Source organism: Panulirus ornatus, chromosome 46 (assembly GCF_036320965.1).
Source record: "Panulirus ornatus isolate Po-2019 chromosome 46, ASM3632096v1, whole genome shotgun sequence".
Classification (NCBI taxonomy): domain Eukaryota; kingdom Metazoa; phylum Arthropoda; class Malacostraca; order Decapoda; family Palinuridae; genus Panulirus; species Panulirus ornatus.
The window spans coordinates 9,955,348-9,977,944 of NC_092269.1; the positions used below are offsets into that span (position 1 = coordinate 9,955,348).

General features: G+C 40.3%; 1 protein-coding gene across 1 annotated transcript; it reads right to left on the reverse strand.

Annotated features, from left to right (window-relative positions):
• Positions 1-12,152: 12,152 nt before the first annotated feature.
• Positions 12,153-21,992, reverse strand: LOC139763128 (uncharacterized). The gene is made up of 2 exons (XM_071688820.1): positions 20,049-21,992; positions 12,153-12,859 (listed from the first exon to the last, which is right to left on the reverse strand). The coding sequence occupies exon 1, from the start codon at positions 21,989-21,991 to the stop codon at positions 20,213-20,215; it is 1,779 nt and encodes a 592-aa protein (XP_071544921.1). The 5' UTR covers position 21,992; the 3' UTR covers positions 12,153-12,859; positions 20,049-20,212.
• Positions 21,993-22,597: the final 605 nt, after the last annotated feature.

Genomic DNA, 22,597 nt, shown 5'->3' on the forward strand with positions numbered 1-22,597 from the left:
GTGGTGGCAGCCCAAGAGTTAAGGCTATGGATATTCTTGAATTTTGTTGTTGAGTGGAGGGAAAGTGTTGTTGTTGTGGTGGTCGTTTGAGTGTAGTTAGGAAATATATCAATAGTTAAGATATTCACCAAAGTTCTATGCATCAAAATACTTCTAGAAGAGATAGATCTACCTATCGCATATAACAGAGACTTTGTAACTTCTGAGGGGGTGGAAATGTGCAAATATAACGAGTATAGATCGCAGGTGAACAAACACGACCAAAGACCCCCGATTGCCTGTTGTTGCGCTGAACCCCTTGATTGACAAGATGTAGGCACGATGGGGTGTAAAGGCAGATCCCGTAGGGTTGGAACACTCCTCACTCTTAGATTAGGATAGATGAGGGGCATCAGGTAGCACATATGGTTTCAGAAACGAGTGAAGTGCAAGAGAAGTGAGGGTCAGTAGTGTTCAAATCCTGTCATATACACCAACTGGGAACATATCGGTCTCCGAGAATGTGTGGAGCGTGAACTGCAAAATTACTTGACATCGAGTGGGATCTAGTTTTTGGACGAGATGGTCCTTTACAATTTGTAGTGAAGATTAAGAAACAGACTATCAAGTCTGTTGAGAAGATTAGAGTAAAGGGCATCAAGTCTGTAGTGAAGATTAGGGTAAATGATATCAAGTCTGTAGTAAAGATTAGAATATAGAATATCAAGTGTCTTTAGATTAGAATATAGAATATCAAGTGTCTTAGATTAGATAGAATATCAATCGTCTGAATTAGAGGGAAGAATATCAAGTCTGTTGTGAAGATTAAAGAATATTATCTCTGTAATGAAGATTAGAATATAGAATATAAAATATAGAATCAAGTCTGTTGTGAAGATTAGAGTAAATATAGAATATCAAGTCTGCTGTGAAGATTAGAATATAGATTATCAAGTCTGTTGTGCAGATTAGAAGAAAGAATATCAAGTCTGTTGTGAAGATTAGAGGAAAGAATATCAAGTCTGTTGTGAAGATTAGAGGAAAGAATATCAAGTCTGTTGTGAAGATTAAAGAATATCAAATCTGTAGTCAAGATTAAAGAATATAGAGTCAGTAGTGAAGATTAGAGGAAAGAATATCAAGTCTGTAGTGAAGATTAGAGGAAAGAATATTAGGTCTGTAGTGAAGATTGGAGGAAAGAATATCAAGTCAGCATTAAACCTGTTGTCAATACGATATCACTTATCTTTACGACATTGACACCTTCACTACACGATCATTTTCACTACTACATTTTTGCTATCCCTTATCTTCCGTACGTCCTATCTTTATCACACTATCTTTTTTCTTCAGTGAGCTAGGTTGGAGGGTTGCTAGCAAGACGCCCGTAACCTAGCTTGGATCATTTGCATTCATGATACCCTTATCGACTACACCCTCATCTTCATATTACCCTTATCTTCACTACATCTTCATTTTCATTACTCATTATCTTCACTACGTTCTTATCTTCACTACATCTTCATTTTCATTACTCATTATCTCCACTACGTTCTTATCTTACGTTACCCTTATCTTCGCTACATCCTCATTTTCATTACTCATTATCTTCACTACGTTCTTATCTTCACGTTACCCTTATCTTCACTAAATCATCATTTTCATTACTCATTATCTTCACTGCGTGCTTATCTTCACGTTACCCTTATCTTCACTACATCTTCATTTTCATACTCTATCTCACTGCGTTTATCTTCACTTACCTACTTCATACATCTTCATTTTCATTATCTTATCTTCACTGCGTCTTATCTACGTTACCCGTATCTTCACTACATGTTCATTTTCATTATTCATCATCTTCACTACATTCTTATCTTCACGTTACCTTTATTTTCACTACACCTTCATTTTCACCACCCATTATCTTCACTACATCTCCAGTTTTTACATTACCCTTATCTTCACTACTCCTTCATTTAACACCATCCATTATCTTCACTACATTTCTAATTTTGACATTACCCTTATTTTCACTACATTCCCAATCTTTACATTACCCTTATCTTCACTACATTTCTAATCTTTACTACATCTCCATTTTCACCACCCATTATCTTCCCTATCTTCACAGTACCCGTATCTTCATTGTATCTCCATTTTCACTACCCATTATCTTCACTGCATTCTTATCTTTACATTACCCTTATCTTCACTACATCTTCATTTCCACCAACCATCATTATCTTCATTCTTATCTTCACATTACCCTTATGTTCACTGAGCTAGAATACAAGCTGCGGGAGATCTAATTGTGAGAGGAACTCGGAAGTTGGTAACCCGTTACCAATTTCATGTTAAGGGAACATTAAAATTAACGTTATAAACCAGCTCGGTGATATACTTCGTGAACAGTTCTTCATTTCAGAGAGAAAATGGGATAGAGAGACCAGAGGCCATAATATTAAAGAAATTCGTAGGAAAATATGTAATCAAGTACCTGTATTGTCTAGTCGTAGTGGATGAATTATGGGTTAGTAGAATAAGTGGAAAGCAAACAGACGTCTGATGATTTGTAAGAAAGTAGAGAAAAGTAGAATTCCCTCCACACACATTGCAAATAGGTAAATTACACCCACCAGACCACAACACACTCTAGTGTTGTCATCACAGCAACACACTCCTCGCAGTGGTACAATCGACACAAGACGACGAAACAACTTGCCACTTACATTTTCTCTATTAGACTCTGAATGAGTTGACTGTGAAGTGAAAGTGGTTCTCATCAACTGTAACAGCCTGTACAGTAACGCGTTAACAATCAACTGCCACTTAAGTGCTGGTTTATAGACCATTTGAGCCGAGCCTGTTGGCAGTGACTATACAAAATAGGAATGAAACGACGAACATCAAATCTATTATTTTATCGCCTGGTAGAATGACTGGACCAAATGAGGCGTGTGGTGTAGTCAAGTGGTGTTACTGTTAGCTATTGTTGTTAGTGGCTGTGTTTAGTGGTTGTTCGTGTTGTTTAATAGTTAGGGATGGGGTTAATATTGTTAGTGGATAGTCATGATTTCTAGTAAGCTGTGTTCAGTGGTCGTTTGGGTTGTTTACTGGTTAGCGGTGATGGTCATTTTGTTGTCGTTTGTGTCGATGGTTCTACATGCCTGAAGTTGAAGTTTCCTGTCGTCTCTATCTTGTATTGCTGTTGTGAGAGTATCATTAAACTTTAGGGAAAATAAGATGTTTTGGAACGAGGAAAACAACGTGCGTAAGACAAGAGAACAAAAGGGAACATCGGTGAAGAGGGAAAGGGGGATGTTATAACAGGTAGTGATGAAGTGAGAAAGAGGTGGAGTGAGTATTTTCAAGTTTTGTTGAACGTATTCATAGAATGGCAGATGTAGGGTGTTTTGGTCAGGCTGTTGTGCAAAGTGAGAGGGTCAGCGAGAAAGGTTTATGAGAGAAGTGGTAGTGAAAGCTTTGCAGAAGATTAAATCCGGCAAGACAGCGAGTTTGGATGGTACTGCAATTAAATTCATTCTAAAAAGCGGTGACTGTGCTGATTTGTTGGTAAGGATATTCAGTGTATGTACGGATAATGGTGAGGTGCCTGAGGATTGGTGAAATGCATGCATACTGCCATTGTATAAAAGCAAAGGGGATAAAGGTGAGTGTTCAAACTACAGAGGCATAAGATTGTTGAGTATTTCTGGGAAATTGCATGGAATAGTATTACTGATTGAGAGGGTGAAGGCATGTACAGAGCACCAGATTGGGGAAGAGCCATACGGTTTCAGAAGTGGTAAAGGATGTGTGGATCAGATGTTTGAAGAATGGGTATGAAAAGCAAAATAGACAGATCTATATGTAGCATTTATGGATTTGGAGAAGGTATATAATAGGGTTCACAGAGATGCTTTATGGAAGGTCTTAAGAGTATATGGTATGGGAGGTAAGCTGTTAGAAGCAGTGAAAAGTTTTTACCAAGGATGTGAGGCATTTGTACGAGTATGAAGAGAGGTTGGGGATTGCTTCCCTGTGAAAGCTGGTCTGCATCAGGGGTGAGATGTTTTGGAAAGACGGCCGAGGATGCAGTCTATTGGGGATCAGGCAGTGATGTAAGACGGTGGTGGCAGCCCAAGGGTTAAGGCAACGGATATTATTGAATTTTGTTGTTGAGTGGAGGGAAAGTGTTGTTATGAGGGTCTTGTGAGTAGAGTGAGGAAGAGAAAGCTAAGAGAAGTGAAGACAAGGAGAAGGGCAACAGGTCTTGAGCCTCAGCCCTGATGTTCCATAGTTAGTGCACCTAACCCATACAGACAAAGAATTATTTCTTTGTGGCAAAGATGGCGTTTGCAGTGAACGTTGTCATATAGTGAAGAATGTCAAGTTTATAGTGAGAGTGTCATTTAGTCAATAATTCCTTCATTCATCCCAGCCTTAATTCATGTACGTTTTATATTATACAAAGATTAGTAAATTCTGTATAAGAAACATTGATATATAAGAGGAGCCAAGGATTCATTGTGCTCCAAATTGTCAGTACATATATACCGCATCTTTACCGTGTGTGTACACTTACGAACACACAAGCACGCACATCAAGCCTAAGCCAGGGAACTCATAACGACCGCCTCTGATGGGAGGATGAACACATGGGTTGGGTGTGGGCAGGATACCAGGCACAAGGATACACCTTTCATTTCTACATGCCTGAAATTCAATTTTCCTATCGTCCCTATCTTGTATTTCTACATTGGTGCTAGTCATCGCTCGCTTCTGTCTCACCTCTTTTCCTTTTATGTCCATGACGTTGCTGTTCAGTCATTTCCTCCTCATTTCTCATTATTTTCCTTCTTCCACGCTGTCCATCATTCACTTCTGTTTCATCTCTTTTTCTTTTATTACTATTGCCTCGTTTTCCATTCATTCCCCTCTCAATTCTCTTTCTTTTGCATGACTGTTCTTCGTCCACTTCCGTCTCATCTATTTTCCTTTTAGTTCTCTTTTCTGCGGCTTCAACATTCTTATGCCCCCAACAAGTCTCACAAACCTCCTCTTGTGTCTTCATTCAATCCTATACCTCCTGCCTTTCACCTTCATATAAAGGTTGGCGTCTGCGTAATCCACCACAGCATAAGTGGAGCTGAGAATGTCTAAGCCCAAGGTCGTCTCTGTCTCATCTCTTTTCCTTTTATGTCCATGACGTTGCTGTTCAGTAATTTCCTTCTCATTTTTCATTATTTTCCTTCTTCCACGCTGTTCATCATTCACTTCTGTTTCATCTCTTTTTCTTTTATTACTATTACCTCGTTTTCCATCTATTCCCTCTCAATTCTCTTTCTTTTGCATGACTGTTCTTCTTTGTCCACTTCCGTTTCATTTATTTTCCTTTTAGTTCTCTTTTCTGCGGCTTCAACATTCCTATGCCTCCAGCAAGTCTCACAAACTTCCTCTTCTGTCTTCATTTCAATCCTATACCTCCTGCCTTTCACCTTCATATAAAGGTTGGCGTCTGAGTAATCCACTACAGCATAAGTGGAGCTGAGAATGTCTGAGCCCAAGGTAAAATGGACGTCCAAAACTCCAGGAGCAGAGTCCATAGAGGCAGGTAGTCTGACCTCACAGTCCATCGGCAGAATGATCCTCCTCAGGTCCAAACAACATGCTCGAGTTGGGAAAGACTCCAAGCCTTTCTTACAGATGTAATTCTTCTGCTTGCCACTGTTGATCAGGATACTTATTGGAGGATCTTCCAGCATTGGCTCCAGATGTCCAGACAGATAACAACCTTTTCCTCCTTTCTTTCCCCGACTTCTGCAACCTCTGATATATAACACGGATCGCTCTTCGAAAAATTTCTGAATGATGTTGTTATCAGCCAGAGTCTGTGAGCCCACGTAACAATCTCTTTCCGTAAGTTCTTCCTCGGGCAAAATCCAGACGTTGGTTCTCAGCTGAACACTGTCAGATAGTACTATTGTTACCTCCTTGGTGTAGGCCAAAAGCATGAGCCTATTCTCGTCGGAAATGTTTACAGTCTTGGTCTCATAGCGCACAATTTTGCAGAGGAGACCTACTTTCTCGGCCAATCTATAGGACATGTAGGTGAATGGCACACCTGATGTAATGAAGACAGAGAAGACATGTCCATGCAACTGTCCAAGGACCGTGTTACGATCCTGTGTATAAACAAAGGGGAGGCGATGTAGTGAAGGCAGCCTTCTCCATACAGGCTCAGGCCTCAAGTACACCATTAAATCCCCGAACCAGTCAAACGTTGGACGTGTAGGATCCAATGACACCACACGATCGACAGTCGGGCCCATATTGCCCTCCAGTCCGATACGTTTTCCAGAACGAAGTGTCATTTTCATTTTCATATGTTGTCGTTCTGCGGTCGTTCCTCTTCTAGTTTTCTTTCTGATTTCTTGCAATTCATCTTCGACATCTGTATTTCTTTTTCTTTTATTTCTACTCTCATTTAATGTAGTTGTAGGATTCTTTGTCAAGGGTATCCTGCTGTCAGTGGGGTTTTCAGTCTCAGACTGGCCACAAACTTCCTCATATGTCGTCATTTCTATCATATACCTCCTCCTGTCCACCTTCATATAGAGAACCCCATCTGAGTAATCCAGCACAGCGTTAGTGTAGGCCAGGATATCAGAACCGAGGGTAAAATGGATATCTGTAATTTGAGGAGCATAGCACATATTGGCGGTGAGAGTCGTTGGGCCTTCCATTGGCATTCTGATGCTCTTGAGGGCGCAAACACATGCCATAACTGGAAAATCCTCTAAACATTTCCTACAGGCATAGTTCTTCCTCTTGCTACTGTTGATCAGAATACTAATTGGAGGATCCTCCAGCTGTGGCCTGAGGTGTCCTGACAGGTAACAACCTCGTTCGCCGTTGCCCCTAAATCTGGAAGCTTTGACATACAAGACGGAGCGATCTTGATAGAATTTCTGTACGATGTTGTTGTCAACCAAAGCCTGCGAGCCAACATGACAATCTTTCACCATACCTATGTACTCTCTCGGTGGCAAGACCCACACGTTAGTTGTCAGTTTAACATCACTTGAGAATGTTATGGTTACTCTGTCCAAGATGCCCATGCACAATAGCTTCTTATTATTTTCAATGTTGACAATACATTTCTCGTAGCGCTTGATTGTGTTGGTAAGACACAGTTTCTCGGCCAACTTGTGGGTCATGTATGTGAAGGGTGAACCCGACGTAATGAACACTGAGAAAACGTGTCCATTTACTGTTCCATGGAGTGTGTTACGGTCCACTAAACGCACAAAAGGGAGGTGTTCCAGTGGAGGCATCTTCTTCCACACAGGTTTAGGCTTCAAGTACACCATCATATCACCCCACCAGTTTACCTGAGGACGGAGGGTTTCCTGGGGAACCTTGGCACCGGACGTTGGGGTAATGCTGCCCCAGCTGCTGATCATCTTTCCTCGTTGATGCATCATCATTATTCTACTTCAACACTCACACCGACAACACCTATATAACTCTAAATATTCGGGTATGGAAATAAAGTGAACTTACGTTTTGTCAACATAGATAGGTTATGTTAGGTAATTCATGAAATAGATATCTTAAGGCAGTGATGTAAGATGGTGGTGGCAGCCCAAGAGTTAAGGCTATGGATATTCTTGAATTTTGTTGTTGAGTGGAGGGAAAGTGTTGTTGTTGTGGTGGTCGTTTGAGTGTAGTTAGGAAATATATCAATAGTTAAGATATTCACCAAAGTTCTATGCATCAAAATACTTCTAGAAGAGATAGATCTACCTATCGCATATAACAGAGACTTTGTAACTTCTGAGGGGGTGGAAATGTGCAAATATAACGAGTATAGATCGCAGGTGAACAAACACGACCAAAGACCCCCGATTGCCTGTTGTTGCGCTGAACCCCTTGATTGACAAGATGTAGGCACGATGGGCGTGTAAAGGCAGATCCCGTAGGGTTGGAACACTCCTCACTCTTAGATTAGGATAGATGAGGGGCATCAGGTAGCACATATGGTTTCAGAAACGAGTGAAGTGCAAGAGAAGTGAGGGTCAGTAGTGTTCAAATCCTGTCATATACACCAACTGGGAACATATCGGTCTCCAGAGAATGTGTGGAGCGTGAACTGCAAAATTACTTGACATCGAGTGGGATCTAGTTTTTGGACGAGATGGTCCTTTACAGTTTGTAGTGAAGATTAAGAAATAGACTATCAAGTCTGTTGAGAAGATTAGAGTAAAGGGTATCAAGTCTGTAGTGAAGATTAGGGTAAATGATATCAAGTCTGTAGTAAAGATTAGAATATAGAATATCAAGTGTCTTTAGATTAGAATATAGAATATCAAGTGTCTTTAGATTAGAATATAGAATATCAAGTCGGTCGTGAACATTAGAGGGAAGAATATCAAGTCTGTTGTGAAGATTAAAGAATATTATCTCTGTAATGAAGATTAGAATATAGAATATAAAATATAGAATCAAGTCTGTTGTGAAGATTAGAGTAAATATAGAATATCAAGTCTGCTGTGAAGATTAGAATATAGATTATCAAGTCTGTTGTGCAGATTAGAAAGAAAGAATATCAGTCTGTTGTGAAGATTAGAGGAAAGAATATCAAGTCTGTTGTGAAGATTAAAGAATATCAAATCTGTAGTCAAGATTAAAGAATATAGAGTCAGTAGTGAAGATTAGAGGAAAGAATATCAAGTCTGTAGTGAAGATTGGAGGAAAGAATATCAAGTCTCTAGTGAAGATTAGAGGAAAGAATATAGAGTCAGTATGAAATTGAGAAAGAATATCAGTCTGTAGTGAAGATTAGGGAGAATAGGTGTAGAAGATTGAGAAGAATATCAAGTCAGCATTAAACCTGTTGTCAATACGATATCACTTATCTTTACGACATTGACACCTTCACTACACGATCATTTTCACTACTACATTTTTGCTATCCCTTATCTTCCGTACGTCTATCTTTATCACCCCTATCTTTTTTCTTCAGTGAGCTAGTTGAGTTCTGCTTGACCCGTAACCTATCTTGATCATTTGATTCATGATACCCTTATCGCACTACCCTCATCTTCATTACCCTTATCTTCACTAAATCTTCATTTTCATTACTCATTATCTTCACTACGTTCTTATCTTCACTACATCTTCATTTTCATTACTCATTATCTTCACTACGTTCTTATCTTACGTTACCCTTATCTTCGCTACATCTTCATTTTCATTACTCATTATCTTCACTACGTTCTTATCTTCACGTTACCCTTATCTTCACTAAATCATCATTTTCATTACTCATTATCTTCACTGCGTGCTTATCTTCACGTTACCCTTATCTTCACTACATCTTCATTTTCATTACTCCTTATCTTCACTGCGTTCTTATCTTCACGTTACCCTTATCTTCACTACATCTTCATTTTCATTACTCATTATCTTCACTGCGTTCTTATCTTAACGTTACCCTTATCTTCACTACATCTTCATTTTCATTACTCATTATCTTCACTACATTCTTATCTTCACGTTACCCTTATTTTCAATACACCTTCATTTTCACCACCCATTATCTTCACTACATCTCCAATTTTTACATTACCCTTATCTTCACTACTCCATCATTTTCACCACCCATCATCTTCACTACATTTCTAATTTTGACATTACCCTTATTTTTACTACATTCCCAATCTTAACATTATCCTTATCTTCACTACATTTCTAAACTTTACTACATCTCCATTTTCACCACCCATTATCTTCCCTATCTTCACAGTACCCGTATCTTCATTGTATCTCCATTTTCACTACCCATTATCTTCACTGCATTCTTATCTTTACATTACCCTTATCTTCACTACATCTTCATTTCCACCAACCATCATTATCTTCATTCTTATCTTCACATTACCCTTATGTTCACTGAGCTAGAATACAAGCTGCGGGAGATCTAATTGTGAGAGGAACTCGGAAGTTGGTAATCCGTTACCAATTTCATGTTAAGGGAACATTAAAATTAACGTTATAAACCAGCTCGGTGATATACTTCGTGAACAGTTCTTCATTTCAGAGAGAAAATGGGATAGAGAGACCAGAGGCCATAATATTAAAGAAATTCGTAGGAAAATATGTAATCAAGTACCTGTATTGTCTAGTCGTAGTGGATGAATTATGGGGTTAGTAGAATAAGTGGAAAGCAAACAGACGTCTGATGATTTGTAAGAAAGTAGAGAAAAGTAGAATTCCCTCCACACACATTGCAAATAGGTAAATTACACCCACCAGACCACAACACACTCTAGTGTTGTCATCACAGCAACACACTCCTCGCAGTGGTACAATCGACACAAGACGACGAAACAACTTGCCACTTACATTTTCTCTATTTCAACAGACTCTGAATGAGTTGACTGTGAAGTGAAAGTGGTTCTCATCAACTGTAACAGCCTGTACAGTAACGCGTTAACAATCAACTGCCACTTAAGTGCTGGTTTATGGACCATTTGAGCCGAGCCTGTTGGCAGTGACTATACAAAATAGGAATGAAACGACGAACATCAAATCTATTATTTTATCGCCTGGTAGAATGACTGGACCAAATGAGGCGTGTGGTGTAGTCAAGTGGTGTTACTGTTAGCTATTGTTGTTAGTGGCTGTGTTTAGTGGTTGTTCGTGTTGTTTAATAGTTAGGGATGGGGTTAATATTGTTAGTGGATAGTCATGATTTCTAGGTAGCTGTGTTCAGTGGTCGTTTGGGTTGTTTACTGGTTAGCGGTAATGGTCATTTTGTTGTCGTTTGTGTCGATGGTTCTACATGCCTGAAGTTGAAGTTTCCTGTCGTCTCTATCTTGTATTGCTGTTGTGAGAGTATCATTAAACTTTAGGGAAAATTTAAGATGTTTTGGAACGAGGAAAACAACGTGCGTAAGACAAAAGAACAAAAGGGAACATCGGTGAAGAGGGAAAGGGGGATGTTATAACAGGTAGTGATGAAGTGAGAAAGAGGTGGAGTGAGTATTTTCAAGTTTTGTTGAACGTATTCATAGAATGGCAGATGTAGGGTGTTTTGGTCAGGCTGTTGTGCAAAGTGAGAGGGTCAGCGAGAAAGGTTTATGAGAGAAGTGGTAGTGAAAGCTTTGCAGAAGATTAAATCCGGCAAGACAGCGAGTTTGGATGGTACTGCAATTAAATTCATTCTAAAAAGCGGTGACTGTGCTGATTTGTTGGTAAGGATATTCAGTGTATGTACGGATAATGGTAAGGTGCCTGAGGATTGGTGAAATGCATGCATACTGCCATTGTATAAAAGCAAAGGGGATAAAGGTGAGTGTTCAAACTACAGAGGCATAAGATTGTTGAGTATTTCTGGGAAATTGCATGGAATGGTATTACTGATTGAGAGGGTGAAGGCATGTACAGAGCACCAGATTGGGGAAGAGCCATATGGTTTCAGAAGTGGTAAAGGATGTGTGGATCAGATGTTTGAAGAATGGGTATGAAAAGCAAAATAGACAGATCTATATGTAGCATTTATGGATTTGGAGAAGGTATATAATAGGGTTCACAGAGATGCTTTATGGAAGGTCTTAAGAGTATATGGTATGGGAGGTAAGCTGTTAGAAGCAGTGAAAAGTTTTTACCAAGGATGTGAGGCATTTGTACGAGTATGAAGAGAGGTTGGGGATTGTTTCCCTGTGAAAGTTGATCTACATCAGGGGTGAGATGTTTTAGAAAGATGGCCGAGGATGCAGTCTATTGGGGATCAGGCAGTGATGTAAGACGGTGGTGGCAGCCCAAGGGTTAAGGCAACGGATATTATTGAATTTTGTTGTTGAGTGGAGGGAAAGTGTTGTTATGAGGGTCTTGTGAGAGAGTGAGGAAGAGAAAGCTAAGAGAAGTGAAGACAAGGAGAAGGGCAACAGGTCTTGAGCCTCAGCCCTGATGTTCCATAGTTAGTGCACCTAACCCATACAGACAAAGAATTATTTCTTTGTGGCAAAGATGGCGTTTGTAGTGAACGTTGTCATATAGTGAAGAATGTCAAGTTTGTAGTGAGAGTGTCATTTAGTCAATAATTCCTTCATTCATCCCAGCCTTAATTCATGTACGTTTTATATTATACAAAGATAAGTAAATTTTGTATAAGAAACATTGATATATAAGAGGAGCCAAGGATTCATTGTGCTCCAAATTGTCAGTACATATATACCGCATCTTTACCGTGTGTGTACACTTACGAACACACAAGCACGCACATCAAGCCTAAGCCAGGGAACTCATAACGACCGCCTCTGATGGGAGGATGAACACATGGGTTGGGTGTGGGCAGGATACCAGGCACAAGGATACACCTTTCATTTCTACATGCCTGAAATTCAATTTTCTTATCGTCTATATCTTGTATTTCTACGTTGGTGCTAGTCATCGCTCGATTCTGTCTCACCTCTTTTCCTTTTATGTCCATGACGTTGCTGTTCAGTCATTTCCTTCTCATTTCTCATTATTTTCCTTCTTCCACGCTGTTCATCATTCACTTCTGTTTCATCTCTTTTTCTTTTATTACTATTACCTCGTTTTCCATTCATTCCCCTCTCAATTCTCTTTCTTTTACATGACTGTTCTTCTTCGTCCACTTCCATCTCATCTATTTTCCTTTTAGTTCTCTTTTCTGCGGCTTCAACATTCTTATGCCCCCAACAAGTCTCACAAACCTCCTCTTGTGTCTTCATCTCAGTCCTATACCTCCTGCCTTTCACCTTCATATAAAGGTTGGCGTCTGCGTAATCCACCACAGCATAAGTGGAGCTGAGAATGTCTAAGCCCAAGGTCGTCTCTGTCTCATCTCTTTTCCTTTTATGTCCATGACGTTGCTGTTCAGTATTTCCTTCTCATTTTCATTATTTTCCTTCTTCCACGCTGTTCATCATTCACTTCTGTTCATCTCTTTTTCTTTTATTACTATTACCTCGTTTTCCATTCATTCCCTCTCAATTCTCTTTCTTTTGCATGACTGTTCTTCTTCGTCCACTTCCGTCTCATCTATTTTCCTTTTAGTTCTCTTCTTGGCGGTTTCAGCATTCTTAGGCCTCCAGCAAGTCTCACAAACTTCCTCTTCTGTCTTCATTTCAATCCTATACCTCCTGCCTTTCACCTTCATATAAATGTTGGCGTTTGCGTAATCCACTACAGCATAAGTGGAGCTGAGAATGTCTGAGCCCAAGGTAAAATGGACGTCCAAAACTCCAGGAGCAGAGTCCATAGAGGCAGGTAGTCTGACCTCACAGTCCATCGGCAGAATGATCCTCCTCAGGTCCAAACAACATGCTCGAGTTGGAAAAGACTCCAAGCCTTTCTTACACATGTAATTCTTCTGCTTGCCACTGTTGATCAGGATACTTATTGGAGGATCTTCCAGCATTGGCTCCAAATGTCCAGACAGATAACAACCTTTTCCTCCTTTCTTTCCCCGACTTCTGCAACCTCTGACATATAACACAGAGCGCTCTTCGAAAAATTTCTGAATGATGTTGTTATCAGCCAGAGTCTGTGAGCCCACGTAACAATCTCTTTCCGTAAGTTCTTCCTCGGGCAAAATCCAGACGTTGGTTCTCAGCTGAACACTGTCAGATAGTACTATTGTTACCTCCTTGGTGTAGGCCAAAAGTATGAGCCTAGTCTCGTCGGAAATGTTTACAGTCTTGGTCTCATAGCGCACAATTTTGCAGAGGAGACCTACTTTCTCGGCCAATCTATAGGACATGTAGGTGAATGGCACACCTGACGTAATGAAGACAGAGAAGACATGTCCATGCAACTGTCCAAGGACCGTGTTACGATCCTGTGTATAAACAAAGGGGAGGCGATGTAGTGAAGGCAGCCTTCTCCATACAGGCTCAGGCCTCAAGTACACCATTAAATCACCGAACCAGTCAAACGTTGGACGTGTAGGATCCAATGACACCACAGGATCGACAGTCGGGCCCATATTGCCCTCCAGTCCGATACGTTTTCCAGAACGAAGTGTCATTTTCGTTTTCATATGTTGTCGTTCCTCAGTCGTTCCTCTTCTAGTTTTCTTTCTGATTTCTTGCAATTCATCTTCGACATCTGTATTTCTTTTTCTTTTATTTCTACTCTCATTTAATGAAGTTGTAGGATTCTTTGTCAAGGGTATCCTGCTGTCAGTGGGGTTTTCAGTATACTCTTGTCTCTCAGACTGGCCACAAACTTCCTCATATGTCGTCATTTCTATCATATACCTCCTCCTGTCCACCTTCATATAGAGAACCCCATCTGAGTAATCCAGCACAGCGTTAGTGTAGGCCAGGATATCAGAACCGAGGGTAAAATGGATATCTGTAATTTGAGGAGCATAGCACATATTGGCGGTGAGAGTCGTTGGGCCTTCCATTGGCATTCTGATGCTCTTGAGGGCGCAAACACATGCCATAACTGGAAAATCCTCTAAACATTTCCTACAGGCATAGTTCTTCCTCTTGCTACTGTTGATCAGAATACTAATTGGAGGATCCTCCAGCTGTGGCCTGAGGTGTCCTGACAGGTAACAACCTCGTTCGCCGTTGCCCCTAAATCTGGAAGCTTTGACATACAAGACGGAGCGATCTTGATAGAATTTCTGTACGATGTTGTTGTCAACCAAAGCCTGCGAGCCAACATGACAATCTTTCACCATACCTATGTACTCTCTCGGTGGCAAGACCCACACGTTAGTTGTCAGTTTAACATCACTTGAGAGTGTTATGGTTACTCTGTCCAAGATGCCCATGCACAATAGCTTCTTATTATTTTCAATGTTGACAATACATTTCTCGTAGCGCTTGATTGTGTTGGTAAGACACAGTTTCTCGGCCAACTTGTAGGTCATGTATGTGAAGGGTGAACCCGACGTAATGAACACTGAGAAAACGTGTCCATTTACTGTCCATGGAGTGTGTTACGGTCCAGTAAACGCACAAAAGGGAGGTGTTCCAGTGGAGGCATCTTCTTCCACACAGGTTTAGGCTTCAAGTACACCATCATATCACCCCACCAGTTTACCTGAGGACGGAGGGTTTCCTGGGGAACCTTGGCACCGGACGTTGGGGTAATGCTGCCCCAGCTGCTGATCATCTTTCCTCGTTGATGCATCATCATTATTCTACTTCAACACTCACACCGACAACACCTATATAACTCTAAATATTCGGGTATGGAAATAAAGTGAACTTACGTTTTGTCAACATAGATAGGTTATGTTAGGTAATTCATGAAATAGATATCTTAAGGCAGTGATGTAAGATGGTGGTGGCAGCCCAAGAGTTAAGGCTATGGATGTTCTTGAATTTTGTTGTTGAGTGGAGGGAAAGTGTTGTTGTTGTGGTGGTCGTTTGAGTGTAGTTAGGAAATATATCAATAGTTAAGATATTCACCAAAGTTCTATGCATCAAAATACTTCTAGAAGAGATAGATCTACCTATCGCATATAACAGAGACTTTGTAACTTCTGAGGGGGTGGAAATGTGCAAATGTAACGAGTATAGATCGCAGGTGAACAAACACGACCAAAGACCCCCGATTGCCTGTTGTTGCGCTGAACCCCTTGATTGACAAGATGTAGGCACGATGGGCGTGTAAAGGCAGATCCCGTAGGGTTGGAACACTCCTCACTCTTAGATTAGGATAGATGAGGGGCATCAGGTAGCACATATGGTTTCAGAAACGAGTGAAGTGAAAGAGAAGTGAGGGTCAGTAGTGTTCAAATCCTGTCATATACACCAACTGGGAACATATCGGTCTCCAGAGAATGTGTGGAGCGTGAACTGCAAAATTACTTGACATCGAGTGGGATCTAGTTTTTGGACGAGATGGTCCTTTACAGTGTGTAGTGAAGATTAAGAAATAGACTATCAAGTCTGTTGAGAAGATTAGAGTAAAGGGTATCAAGTCTGTAGTGAAGATTAGGGTAAATGATATCAAGTCTGTAGTAAAGATTAGAATATAGAATATCAAGTGTCTTTAGATTAGAATATAGAATATCAAGTGTCTTTAGATTAGAATATAGAATATCAAGTCGGTCGTGAACATTAGAGGGAAGAATATCAAGTCTGTTGTGAAGATTAAAGAATATTATCTTTGTAATGAAGATTAGAATATAGAATATAAAATATAGAATCAAGTCTGTTGTGAAGATTAGAGTAAATATAGAATATCAAGTCTGCTGTGAAGATTAGAATATAGATTATCAAGTCTGTTGTGCAGATTAGAAGAAAGAATATCAAGTCTGTTGTGAAGATTAGAGGAAAGAATATCAAGTCTGTTGTGAAGATTAAAGAATATCAAATCTGTAGTCAAGATTAAAGAATATAGAGTCAGTAGTGAAGATTAGAGGAAAGAATATCAAGTCTGTAGTGAAGATTAGAGGAAAGAATATTAGGTCTGTAGTGAAGATTGGAGGAAAGAATATCAAGTCAGCATTAAACCTGTTGTCAATACGATATCACTTATCTTTACGATATTGACACCTTCACTACACGATCATTTTCACTACTACATTTTTGCTATCCCTTATCTTCCGTACGTCCTATCTTTATCACACTATCTTTTTTCTTCAGTGAGCTAGGTTGGAGGTTTGCTAGGAAGAGGCCCGTAACCTAGCTTGGATCATTTGCATTCATGATACCCTTATCGACTACACCCTCATCTTCACATTACCCTTATCTTCACTACATCTTCATTTTCATTACTCATTATCTTCACTACGTTCTTATCTTACGTTACCCTTATCTTCGCTACATCCTCATTTTCATTACTCATTATCTTCACTACGTTCTTATCTTCACGTTACCCTTATCTTCACTAAATCATCATTTTCATTACTCATTCATCTTCACTGCGTGCTTATCTTCACGTTACCCTTATCTTCACTACATCTTCATTTTCATTACTCCTTATCTTCACTGCGTTCTTATCTTCACGTTACCCTTATCTTCACTACATCTTCATTTTCATTACTCATTATCTTCACTGCGTTCTTATCTTAACGTTACCCTTATCTTCACTACATCTTCATTTTCATTACTCATTATCTTCACTACATTCTTATCTTCACGTTACCCTTATTTTCACTACACCTTCATTTTCACCACCCATTAATTATCTTCACTACATCTCCAATTTTTACATTACCCTTATCTTCACTACTTCATTTTCACCACCCATCATCACTACATTTCTAATTTTGATATTACCCTTATTTTTACTACATTCCCAATCTTAACATTACCCTTATCTTCACTACATTTCTAAACTTTACTACATCTCCATTTTCACCACCCATTATCTTCCCTATCTTCACAGTACCCGTATCTTCATTGTATCTCCATTTTCACTACCCATTATCTTCACTGCATTCTTATCTTTACATTACCCTTATCTTCACTACATCTTCATTTCCACCAACCATCATTATCTTCATTCTTATCTTCACATTACCCTTATGTTCACTGAGCTAGAATACAAGCTGCGGGAGATCTAATTGTGAGAGGAACTCGGAAGTTGGTAACCCGTTACCAATTTCATGTTAAGGGAACATCAAAACTAACGTTATAAACCAGCTCGGTGATATACTTCGTGAACAGTTCTTCATTTCAGAGAGAAAATGGGATAGAGAGACCAGAGGCCATAATATTAAAGAAATTCGTAGGAAAATATGTAATCAAGACCCTTTATTGTCTAGTCGTAGTGGATGAATTATGGGTTAGTAGAATAAGTGGAAAGCAAACAGACGTCTGATGATTTGTAAGAAAGTAGAGAAATGTGAACTCCCTCCACACACATTGCAAATAGGTAAATTACACCCACCAGACCACAACACACTCTAGTGTTGTCATCACAGCAACACACTCCTCGCAGTTGTACAATCGACACAAGACGACGAAACAACTTGCCACTTACATTTTCTCTATTTAACAGACTCTGAATGAGTTGACTGTGAAGTGAAAGTGGTTCTCATCAACTGTAACCGCCTGTACAGTGACGCGTTAACAATCAACTGCCAGTTAAGTGCTGGTTTATAGACCATTTGAGCCGAGCCTGTTGGCAGTGACTATACAAAATAGGAATGAAACGACGAACATCAAATCCATTATTTTATCGCCTGGTAGAATGACTGGACCAAATGAGGCGTGTGGTGTAGTCAAGTGGTGTTACTGTTAGCTATTGTTGTTAGTGGATGGTAATGGTTGTTAGTGGCTGTGTTTAGTGGTTGTTCGTGTTGTTTAATGGTTAGGGATGGGGTTAATATTGTTAGTGGATAGTCATGATTTCTATTGGCTGTGTTCAGTGGTCGTTTGGGTTGTTTACTGGTTAGTGGTGATTGTCATTTTGTTGTCGTTTGTATCGATGGTTCTACATGCCTGAAGCTGAAGTTTCCTGTCGTCTCTATCTTGTATTCCTGTTGTGAGAGTATCATTAAACTTTAGGGAAAATAAGATGTTTTGGAACGAGGAAAACAACGTCCGTAAGACAAGAAAACAAAAGGGAACATCGGTGAAGAGGGAAAGGGGGATGTTATAACAGGTAGTGATGAAGTGAGAAAGAGGTGGAGTATTTTCAAGTTTTGTTGAACGTATTCATAGAATGGCAGATGTAGGGTGTTTTGGTCAGGCTGTTGTGCAAAGTGAGAGGGTCAGCGAGAACGGTTTATGAGAGAAGTGGTAGTGAAAGCTTTGCAGAAGATTAAATCCGGCAAGACAGCGAGTTTGGATGGTACTGCAATTAAATTCATTCTAAAAAGCGGTGACTGTGTTGATTTGTTGGTAAGGATATTCAGTGTATGTACGGAAAATATTGAGGTGCCTGAGGATTGGTGAAATGCATGCATACTGCCATTGTATAAAAGCAAAGGGGATAAAGGTGAATGTTCAAACTACAGAGGCATAAGATTGTTGAGTATTTCTGGGAAATTGCATGGAATGGTATTACTGATTGAGAGGGTGAAGGCATGTACAGAGCACCAGATTGGGGAAGAGCAATATGGTTTCTGAAGTGGTAAAGGTTGTGCGGATCAAATGCTTGAAGAATGGGTATGAAAAGCAAAATAGACGATCTATATGTAGCATTTATGGATTTGGAGAAGGTATATAATAGGGTTCACAGAGATGCTTTATGGAAGGTCTTAAGCGTATATGGTATGGGAGGTAAGCTGTTAGAAGCATTGAAAAAATTTTACCAAGGATGTGAGGCATTTGTACGAGTATGAAGAGAGGTTGGGGATTGCTTCCCTGTGAAAGTGGTCTGCATCAGGGGTGAGATGTTTTGGAAAGATGGCCGAGGATGCAGTCTATTGGGGATCAGGCAGTGATGTAAGACGGTGGTGGCAGCCCAAGGGTTAAGGCAACGGATATTATTGAATTTTGATGTTGAGTGGAGGGAAAGTGTTGTTATGAGGGTCTTGTGAGTAGAGTGAGGAAGAGAAAGCTAAGAGAAGTGAAGACAAGGAGAAGGGCAACAGGTCTTGAGCCTCAGCCCTGATGTTCCATAGTTAGTGCACCTAACCCATACAGACAAAGAATTATTTCTTTGTGGCAAAGATGGCGTTTGTAGTGAACGTTGTCATATAGTGAAGAATGTCAAGTTTGTAGTGAGAGTGTCATTTAGTCAATAATTCCTTCATTCATCCCAACCTTAATTCATGTACGTTTTATATTATACAAAGATAAGTAAATTTTGTATAAGAAACATTGATATATAAGAGGAGCCAAGGATTCATTGTGCTCCAAATTGTCAGTACATATATACCGCATCTTTACCGTGTGTGTACACTTACGAACACACAAGCACGCACATCAAGCCTAAGCCAGGGAACTCATAACGACCGCCTCTGATGGGAGGATGAACACATGGTTGGGTGTGGGCAGGATACCAGGCACAAGGATACACCTTTCATTTCTACATGCCTGAAATTCAATTTTCTTATCGTCCCTATCTTGTATTTCTACGTTGGTGCTAGTCATCGCTCGATTCTGTCTCACCTCTTTTCCTTTTATGTCCATGACGTTGCTGTTCAGTCATTTCCTTCTCATTTCTCATTATTTTCCTTCTTCCACGCTGTTCATCATTCACTTCTGTTTCATCTCTTTTTCTTTTATTACTATTACCTCGTTTTCCATTCATTCCCCTCTCAATTCTCTTTCTTTTACATGACTGTTCTTCTTCGTCCACTTCCGATCTCATCTATTTTCCTTTTAGTTCTCTTTTCTGCGGCTTCAACATTCTTATGCCCCCAACAAGTCTCACAAACCTCCTCTTGTGTCTTCATCTCAGTCCTATACCTCCTGCCTTTCACCTTCATATAAAGGTTGGCGTCTGCGTAATCCACCAGAGCATAAGTGGAGCTGAGAAGGTCTGAACCCAAGCTTGTCTCTGTCTCATCTCTTTTCCTTTTATGTCCATGACGTTGGTGTTCAGTCATTTCATTCTCATTTTTCATTATTTTCCTTCTTCCACGCTGTTCATCATTCACTTCTGTTTCATCTCTTTTTCTTTTATTACTATTACCTCGTTTTCCATTCATTCTCCTCTCAATTCTCTTTCTTTTGCATGACTGTTCTTCTTCGTCCACTTCCGTCTCATCTATTTTCCTTTTAGTTCTCTTCTTGGCGGCTTCAGCATTCTTAGGCCTCCAGCAAGTCTCACAAACTTCCTCTTCTGTCTTCATTTCAATCCTATACCTCCTGCCTTTCACCTTCATATAAATGTTGGCGTTTGCGTAATCCACTACAGCATAAGTGGAGCTGAGAATGTCTGAGCCCAAGGTAAAATGGACGTCCAAAACTCCAGGAGCAGAGTCCATAGAGACAGGTAGTCTGACCTCACAGTCCATCGGCAGAATGATCCTCCTCAGGTCCAAACAACATGCTCGAGTTGGAAAAGACTCCAAGCCTTTCTTACAGATGTAATTCTTCTGCTTGCCACTGTTAATCAGGATACTTATTGGAGGATCTTCCAGCATTGGCTCCAAATGTCCAGACAGATAACAACCTTTTCCTCCTTTCTTTCCCCGACTTCTGCAACCTCTGACATATAACACAGAGCGCTCTTCGAAAAATTTCTGAATGATGTTGTTATCAGCCAGAGTCTGTGAGCCCACGTAACAATCTCTTTCCGTAAGTTCTTCCTCGGGCAAAATCCAGACGTTCGTTCTCAGCTGAACACTGTCAGTTAGTACTATTGTTACCTCCTTGGTGTAGGCCAAAAGTATGAGCCTAGTCTCGTCGGAAATCTTTACAGTCTTGGTCTCATAGCGCACAATTTTGCAGAGGAGACCTACTTTCTCGGCCAATCTATAGGACATGTAGGTGAATGGCACACCTGACGTAATGAAGACAGAGAAGACATGTCCATGCAACTGTCCAAGGACCGTGTTACGATCCTGTGTATAAACAAAGGGGAGGCGATGTAGTGAAGGCAGTCTTCTCCATACAGGCTCAGGCCTCAAGTACACCATTAAATCACCGAACCAGTCAAACGTTGGACGTGTAGGATCCAATGACACCACAGGATCGACAGTCGGGCCCATATTGCCCTCCAGTCCGATACGTTTTCCAGAACGAAGTGTCATTTTCGTTTTCATATGTTGTCGTTCCTCGGTCGTTCCTCTTCTAGTTTTCTTTGTGATTTCTTGCAATTCATCTTCGACATCTGTATTTCTTTTTCTTTTATTTCTACTCTCATTTAATGAAGTTGTAGGATTCTTTGTCAAGGGTATCCTGCTGTCAGTGGGGTTTTCAGTATACTCTTGTCTCTCAGACTGGCCACAAACTTCCTCATATGTCGTCATTTCTATCATATACCTCCTCCTGTCCACCTTCATATAGAGAACCCCATCTGCGTAATCCAGCACAGCGTTAGTGTAGGCCAGGATATCAGAACCGAGGGTAAAATGGATATCTGTAATTTGAGGAGCATAGCACATATTGGCGTGAGAGTCGTTGGGCCTTCCATTGGCATTCTGATGCTCTTGAGGGCGCAAACACATGCCATAACTGGAAAATCCTCTAAACATTTCCTACAGGCATAGTTCTTCCTCTTGCTACTGTTGATCAGAATACTAATTGGAGGATCCTCCAGCTGTGGCCTGAGGTGTCCTGACAGGTAACAACCTCGTTCGCCGTTGCCCCTAAATCTGGAAGCTTTGACATACAAGACGGAGCGATCTTGATAGAATTTCTGTACGATGTTGTTGTCAACCAAAGCCTGCGAGCCAACATGACAATCTTTCACCATACCTATGTACTCTCTCGGTGGCAAGACCCACACGTTAGTTGTCAGTTTAACATCACTTGAGAGTGTTATGGTTACTCTGTCCAAGATGCCCATGCACAATAGCTTCTTATTATTTTCAATGTTGACAATACATTTCTCGTAGCGCTTGATTGTGTTGGTAAGACACAGTTTCTCGGCCAACTTGTAGGTCATGTATGTGAAGGGTGAACCCGACGTAATGAACACTGAGAAAACGTGTCCATTTACTGCTCCATGGAGTGTGTTACGGTCCATTAAACGCACAAAAGGGAGGTGT

Coding starts and splice junctions, on each gene's coding strand:
- LOC139763128 (XM_071688820.1), bottom strand. CDS start 21,991: ATGTGCTATGCTCCTCAAATTACAGATATCCATTTTACCCTCGGTTCT.